This window comes from Lactuca sativa, chromosome 9 (genome assembly GCF_002870075.4).
Source record: "Lactuca sativa cultivar Salinas chromosome 9, Lsat_Salinas_v11, whole genome shotgun sequence".
Classification (NCBI taxonomy): domain Eukaryota; kingdom Viridiplantae; phylum Streptophyta; class Magnoliopsida; order Asterales; family Asteraceae; genus Lactuca; species Lactuca sativa.
This window is the reverse complement of record NC_056631.2, coordinates 97488009-97496085: the sequence shown is the minus strand read 5'-3', so window position 1 is coordinate 97496085 and position 8077 is coordinate 97488009. Positions and strand designations below refer to the sequence as shown.

Below are 8077 nucleotides of genomic sequence, written 5' to 3'. Positions count from 1 at the left end.
CTATGATTAGTGATCTGTTAAATCGTCTTGACTGTTATATATGCTAGCGTATGATATGTATGTGTACATGTTTGTTGATTGGGGGTTGGGTTGAGGCAGTCCAGCTTTGTGCTGAAGGTCAACATACCCAGGGCGGTCCAGATAAATTGAAGGCCCTACAAAGGGGTTCAGTTAGGCCGAAGGCCCAGCGAGTTGTAGGCCCTGCGAGGTGGTCCAAACGTGCCGAAGGCTGGTAAAGCGATCCAGATAGGCTGAAGGCCTGCAAGGCGGTCCAGTCAGGCTGAAGGCTCATTATACATGTTGTTTGCCTATATGTTTATATGATATGGTTATGAGTGTATGGCGTTGGTATCTTCTTTTTTTTTTTTTTTTTTGGGGGGGGGGGGGGGGGGGTCTCACTAAGCTTTCGGGCTTACAGTTTTCAGTTTATTGTTTCAGGTACATCAGGTAGGGATGTCAACGGGGGCAAACGGGACGGGGATTGCATCCCCCGCCCCCGCCCCCGAAATCTCCATCCTTTCCACCCCCGCCCCCGCCCCCGAATTCCCTTTCTGACCCCCGCCCCCGTTTTATTTTGGGCTAACTTATTTGGGCTAAAATAAGTTCTTGTTTGGCCTAAAAGAAACTATTTTTTTGGGTAACAAATAGATATTTATAACATAATTTTACATGTTACAAACAACTTTAAAACATGTTTTTGTTGAATTTTTGTATGTAAAAATCATTATATTGTTTATTATATTTATATAATGAATATATGTCAATTTATATAATTTATTAACGGGGCCCCCACGGGAGTTTCGGGACGGGACTACCAACCCCCGCCCCCGCCCCCGTCCCCAATTTTTTTAAGAAATTCCCCCACACGGGACGGGGCCCCCACGGGACTTTTTGACATCCCTAACATCAGGGGATCATAACAAGGCAAAGACGTGATCGTACAACTCCTCCTATTTTGTTTATGTTTCTGGGAAAACTCTGATATGTTACATTTTGAAAACAAATTTTGTAGTGATAAATGGTTTTAAGTGTTATGAAAAAGTTTAAATTTGACATGATTTTATATATATATATATATATATATATATATATATATATATATATATATATATATATATATATATATATATATATATATATATATATATATATAGGGGCGACTCGACCATTTTGGGGGTTTAAGCGAACAAAAAAATTGGGGCCCTTTGACATTTACTATACTTCATGTTATAAACCTTCATCCTTTATCCAATTTTGGAAACGACAATAATAAACTAAAAAGTTTATAAACATAGTTAATTTTTTTAACTGACAGTTGCTTGGCATTCTATTATAATGGTCAAGATGATGTGTCCTTGCCCCTATTGATTGTACAACTAGTAAAGCTCGTATATAACTTCACTTACTAATTGTTATCTATCTTCTATTTGGTACACGAGTTCAAAAGGCACCCAATTAAATTTGGATGTGACTGAGTTACGATTCTAGCTTATAATCAATATGACTTATAGACTTTTAGAAGCTTTTGATTTCCTCGTTAAACTTTATACCATAAAAGCATATAGATAGACTAATGCTATAATTCAAACTCATAAAAATCATTAATATGGTTGGTTAAAAAGATATGAACCTTTAATAAAATTATATAGCACCTGGCAGAATAGATAATGGAAATTGGAAAAAAAGGAAAACTCAAAACTAGAACCAGAAGTCTAAGATAATCATTAATCAGATTATCAGATAATGGAAACTGGAATCATTGAAATACATATCGTTTCCGAATTTCAGTTAACCATTAGTCTTGTCCTTTTGAAGCCTCTGAACAATGGAGAATCACAATCTTTGCATTAGAGAACGGAAGGAAGAACAGAGAAGGCCGTTGCGTTTCTTTGTTTCACTTTCAGACTATATTTTATAATAGAGGCTGGAGGAGTAGAGGACAGGAGAAGTCGTCGAGCCGAGAAGGAAGAAGATTAGAACTTAGAAGAACACTTGAACATATCAATCAACAGAAGGCTGCGTTTTTTTTTTCTACATTTCTTTGGAAATTGAATCGTCGCTTCCCCCCAATGTGCCTAACAATCGAATGATATAGTACTTTCTTGACTAGAATTAATGAATAAGATTTAAAATTGGAGGCCCTTTAGAATTTGGGGCCCTATGCTTTGCTTTGTTTTGTAAACACTTGAGCCGGCCCTATATATATATATATATATATATATATATATATATATATATATATATATATATATATATATATATATATATATATATATATATATATATATACACTCCATCCGTCCAAAAATTATAATCTATCTTTCATTTTTTGGTTTTGGTTTGTTCCAAAATAATAGTCTCATTTTAAAAAAAAAATAAGGCTACCCGGTATGGGGGTAATTTCACGCGTCTTGGGCTGAGGTGGCAACCTCTCCCACGCGTGAACACCGCTCCCAAGTCCGGTGGGCTGCGTGTGGCGTGAGGCGGAAGACGGACAAAGACGACGTGTTTGATTGGCCAATTGATTTTCGAACGTTATAATATGACCGTTTAAATAAAAAAAAAATTTTAATTTTTCAAATTCTCTATATATACATCCACTTTATTCATAATTTCCACTAAACCACACCCACATTTTTTCAAAACGCACACATCAAACCAAAAAATGGATAATTTTGCACCTCCAATTATTTCGTCTTCCGATGATAACGATTTTGATGACGATTTTATTTTGTATATGTTGTTATCCGCGGCACGAGACGTGGTACGTGAGAGAGGCGAAAGTTCAAACGTCGACAAGAAGCATAGAAAATGGATCAACCGGGATTGAGAGGCGGCACATGAACTTTTGGTACGTGATTATTTTGTCGATGATAGTTTATATGATCTATCTAAATTCGAAGAACGTTTTTGTATTAGTAGAACTTTATTTTTACGTATAGCTAGAGATTTGGCACGTAATTATGAATTTTTGCAATTACGATGGGATGTTAGAAGTAAACACGGTTTTACCACAATACAAAAATGTACGGCCGTTCTAAGACAGTTGGGATATGGTATAACCGCAGACGCATCAGATGAGTATCTGAAAATGTCTGAGAGGACGGGTCGAGAGTGTATATATTTATTTTGTGAGTATGTCATAGAGCTTTACCGTGACATATACTTGTGACATCCGACTAAAAGCGATGTCGAACAGTTGTATGCCGCACATCAAGCGAAACATGGTTTTCCAGTGATGCTTGGTAGCATTGATTGTAAACATTGGGAGTGGGAAAATTGTCCCAACGCGTGGCATGGCCAGTTCACGCGAGGTGATCATGGGGTGCCGACTGTTGTTTTGGAGGCGGTGGTTTCAAATGACCTATGGTTTTGGCATGCATTCTTTGGTATGGCCAGGTCAAACAATGACTTGAATGTGCTTCAAGCGTCTCCGATATTTAACGATATTTTACAGGCAAAGCACTAGAAATGCCATATGTTGTCAATGGAAATGAATACAAATATGGGTATTACCTAGTGATGGGATATATCCATAATACGCTACATTTGTCAAGTCATACACATTTCCGGCCGACGATAAACGAAAAATGTTCAAGTTAGCACAAGAATCTGCAAGGAAGGATGTAGAACGGGCGTTTGGAGTCCTCAAACAAAGGTGACAAATAATCAAACATCTGGCACGAACATAGGACAGAGAAAAATTGAGGACCGTGTTGACTGCTTGTGTTATTTTACATAACATGATAATAGAAGAAGAGGGTAGGGCTATTTGCTCATATACCACAAACGATATACTTAACCCACCCGCAGTAATACAAGTTGGCAGTCCGACATACTTCTCAAGGGTTTTGGAAATACAAAACCGTGAAACACATCACAATCTACGACATGATTTGACCGAATACATATGGGAACGACAATTTCAAGGGCAAAATGACGGTGAGTGCGACGATGATGACGATGGTGACGATGAGGAGGATGACGGTAGTGGAGACGAGGCGGATGATACCGGTGACGACAACGACGACGATTAGAATTTTCCTATGTTTTTAATCTTTTTTAAATTTTATTTTATTTAGACAATGTAATGTTATTTTTCTATTTTTTTTATGTTTTTTAATTTTTATTTTATTTAGACAATGTAATGTTTAATTTTACTAATTTAAGTTTTAAATTTCTATGTTTTAATTAATGAAATGTGCTCTTATTTTTTTATGTTTTAAAAAATTAATGTATGTTATAAATTATGCTTTTTAATTAATATAATGGTCAAAAAATTACTTCATCCGTCCCAATATTATAGTCCATCTTTCCTTTTTGGTTTGTCCCAAAATAATAGTCCACTTCTAAAAATAAATAATATTTTTACCAAAATACCCCCTCATTATTAATTAACCAACTAAACATTTAATTGAACATTAAATGCAAAATAAGGACAAAACTGTCATTTTATTATATAAAGTTAGTGGTAATTAATGTTTTTCTTAATTTGTGTGTTTTTTGTCTGTTGACAATAATATTGGGACGGAGGGAGTAAAAAATTAAAAAAAAAAAAAAAGAATTTATGGATTGGTAACCATTTCCAGTCTTTAGTGGGTTGGGTGTGAAACTGACATGATGCATATGTGGCAACACTTTTCCAGTGGGGTGGGTGTGACCACTCCCCATAGCCTAACATTTTACCAAAATACCTATAATTATTACTTAACCAACTAAGTATTTAATGAAACATTAAATGCAAAGTAACGACAAAGCTATCATTTTGTATAAAATTAATAGTAATTAATGTTTCCTTAATATGTGTGTTTTTTGTCTATTGACAATAATTTTGAGACAGATGGAATATAATTTAAAAGGATAAGATAGATTTTATGTTTGAGAGGGTCTATATCCAAAAAAGATTCAATATTAAACCAACAATACAAGTAAAAAGGATTTTGTATTTCATCCATAAATTTCTTTTGACAAAATTGCAAAAATGGTTCCTATGGTTGACAAAAAAAATATGTTTTTTGTCCAAAAAGGTTTGGTGGTGCGTGAGTGGTCCAATTCCGGATCTTTTTAGTAATTTTGGTCCCTGTACACTTAAAAAGACATTTTTGCCCTTATAATTAACTTTTTCCTTTTTTATTAACTTGAAACAAAAAAAGAAAATAAATAAATAACCAATAAACCACTTTCCCCCTCCCGTTTTCATTTTTATCGGGAACAGAGAAGCCATTCATCAATCTCCACCCTTTGGCGAACCCTCTGTCTGGAACAGCAACCGACAGCCGCATAACTCATCAGGAAACAACTGTTGTCATCGCTATCTGATCTTTCACCCTATTCTATCTCTCATGTGCTTCGCCCCGATCACATTTGCCATAGATTTTGTTGTCGATGGAGCTAGGATTTACAAACCCTAAACCACAGAACTGGTGGTCAAGTTAGAGTACCCTATGACCATCATCAGCGCCTCCAAACTCGAATTTCAGTCCATAATTTTCGAGTACTCTTCTGCCCAAGCCTTAGGTTCTAGTTGATGAGGAAATCTATCTACCCTTCATTTCCAGTTGTGTTGTTATCTGAAGGAGATGATGATGATGTGTGAAGATGGTGGATAATCATGTTGGTGTTGGATCTCGACTGATCAGATGGTGGAGCAAGGTTGATGATGGTGGTGCAATCGTGGATTTTAGGGTTAATGTGATGTGGATTTAGGGGCGACGAATCTCATCAACCACCATTGCTATGAGAAACCACCACCGCTCATCTGGTTCTCCATTCGAAATAAACCCGCCACTAGAACCAATCATGTTCATCCAAACACGATTAACCCACCTCTATTCCCTCCCTATTTATCCCTTCCTCCAATTTCGACGGATAATTTGATTTATCGAACCATTTTCGATTTTTGGATCTTGATGTGATGTCGGTGGCTGTTAGTGATGGTATAATGGTGGTTTATGAAGGTTCCAGTGAAGGTGAAATAATAAATGTTGAAAGAGAATGACGGTGTTCCAGTGAAGAGGTTAGCGGTTCGACAGTGGTGGTGACCGGATCGTGGTTCCAAATATTAAAAAGAAATTAGGAGGGGTGGGGTGGGTAAGGGGTTTTTTTTGGCTTTTTAATTAAATAATAATAAACTAAATAAAAGAAATTTTAAATTATATATATTTGAGGGCATTTTTGTCATTTAAAGTAGGATATGGACTAAAACCACAAAAAATGACAACCATAGGGACCAAAAACATACGAGGTATCCAAAATTGGACCACTAATGCACCATCAAACTTTTTTGGACCAAAGTTACAGATTTTTGACAACCATAGGGACCAATTTTGCAATTTTGTCATTTTTTTTTTGCTACTCGTAGGAACCAAATTTACATATAGTCTTTAATAAATTGATGTAAATATGATATGCAGAGAAAAAAAAAAAAGAGAGAGAACCTCTAGACGAAATCGTTAATTAAAATCGACATGATGTTTTTCAATGTAAACAGAGAGCAAGTAAATATATTGGTGAAGTTATATAATATTAAAAAATATTAAAATTGAAATCTAGAAAATATAACATGATCGATCGATGTTGTTTTCTAATTTTATCTTTTTATATTTACACTCTTATTTTCTCCTGTATGAATAAAATGCCGTTTCCTTACTGATTTTTGTAAAAGAACAAAAACATTATTATTATTTTTTTTATTATAACTGTTAATAATCAAATGACATTTTTTTATGTATTTGTTATTCGTTGACGTTGAGCGCTTCAAACCTGCTTTTTCTTTCGTCCATTTTCCTTCTAGGAGCAATGTAGCGTACTGTGTATTTAATGCACCATCTCGAATGCTAAGCCCAACACCCTTCTGGCAAGATGTATCCCAGCAACGGACATCCATCCTTCTCACCGGCGGCGATAAATTATTCAAGTTACTATCAGATGGCTACTAATATCCATGGGCAACCTCTGTCATACTCGTATCTCGGCTATGGCCAATGGAACTCGCTTAATCAGTTTCAAGGCGCACCTGTCACCCCTGGGTTAGATCATGCCGGTTTGTACAGCAGCGGTGGTCAACCACCGTCTCTTGGAGTTGTGAGCCAAACCTTTGTTTCTCAACTTTCCGGTAGCAATCTGACATATAGTACTTATGCACAAGCCGTGTCTGTTGGAGCTGTTGGGCAAACCATAGTTTCTCAAGCTTACAGCAACAATCAGATATATAATTATTTACAACCACCTTCTACCGGAGCTCCGATGGAACCCTTTGTGTCTCAATTCTCCGGCAGCGATCAGAGATTTAGTAGTCATGGACAAACACCATCTTCTGGAGCTATTTGGCCAACCGTCAGCAACTATCAGCCATATAGTTATGTACAACCACCGGTTGGAGATGTGAGACAAACTTTTGTTTCTGATCAGCTCTCTGGCAGCGATCAGACATATAGTACTTATGGGCAAGCATCTTCTGTCGGAGCTGTTTGTCAAACCGTCGGTTCTCAAGCTTCTGGCAACGATGAAATATATAGTAATAATGTACAACCATCGTCTGTTGAAGCTGTGAATAATCAAACCTTCGTTTCCCAACCTTCTGGCAGTGAAAAAATAGATAGCAATGAACAACCACCGAAGCGCAACAGCGTAGGTAGACGAGCCAAAAAAGATTACAAAGACGTTTCGGAGAAACTCGATAGTGACCTTTTCGGGAAGAATTCAGAGACCCACCAATCGGCATCATCCATCGTCAAAGATGTACAGTCCACCGGTAAGGAAGTATCATCCACAGGCGATGAGGCACTGGCGATGTGGTTAGGTCTGAATGCAAACGGCCATGCGAACGATGAAACTGATTTGTTTAGTTTTCCGAATTTAGAAGAGTATAAGTCTATTGCTCGCCGCTATCGCCACCGTCGTCTGAAGGAGGAATAGTTGATATGCCAGCATCACACCGTTTCAAATCACACACCATTTCAAATCACTTCTAATCACCTGCGTCATTCGGAAGAATTCAATTGGCTTTCTTGATTTTGGTTAATTTCTACTTTTCGTGGTATTCGTAGTCAATATGATTATGTATGAAAGATTAAAT

General features: G+C 36.7%; 1 protein-coding gene across 1 annotated transcript; it reads left to right on the top strand.

Moving 5' to 3' along the window:
- The first annotated feature begins 3743 nt into the window (after positions 1-3743).
- On the top strand, positions 3744-4037 carry LOC111895287 (PH domain-containing protein YHR131C-like). The gene has a single exon (XM_023891378.1). It carries the CDS (start codon positions 3744-3746, stop codon positions 4035-4037), a length of 294 nt encoding a protein of 97 aa, XP_023747146.1.
- Positions 4038-8077: the final 4040 nt, after the last annotated feature.

Excerpts from the sequence above, each read along its gene's own strand:
- LOC111895287 (XM_023891378.1), top strand. The coding sequence starts at position 3,744 with ATGATAATAGAAGAAGAGGGTAGGGCTATTTGCTCATATACCACAAAC.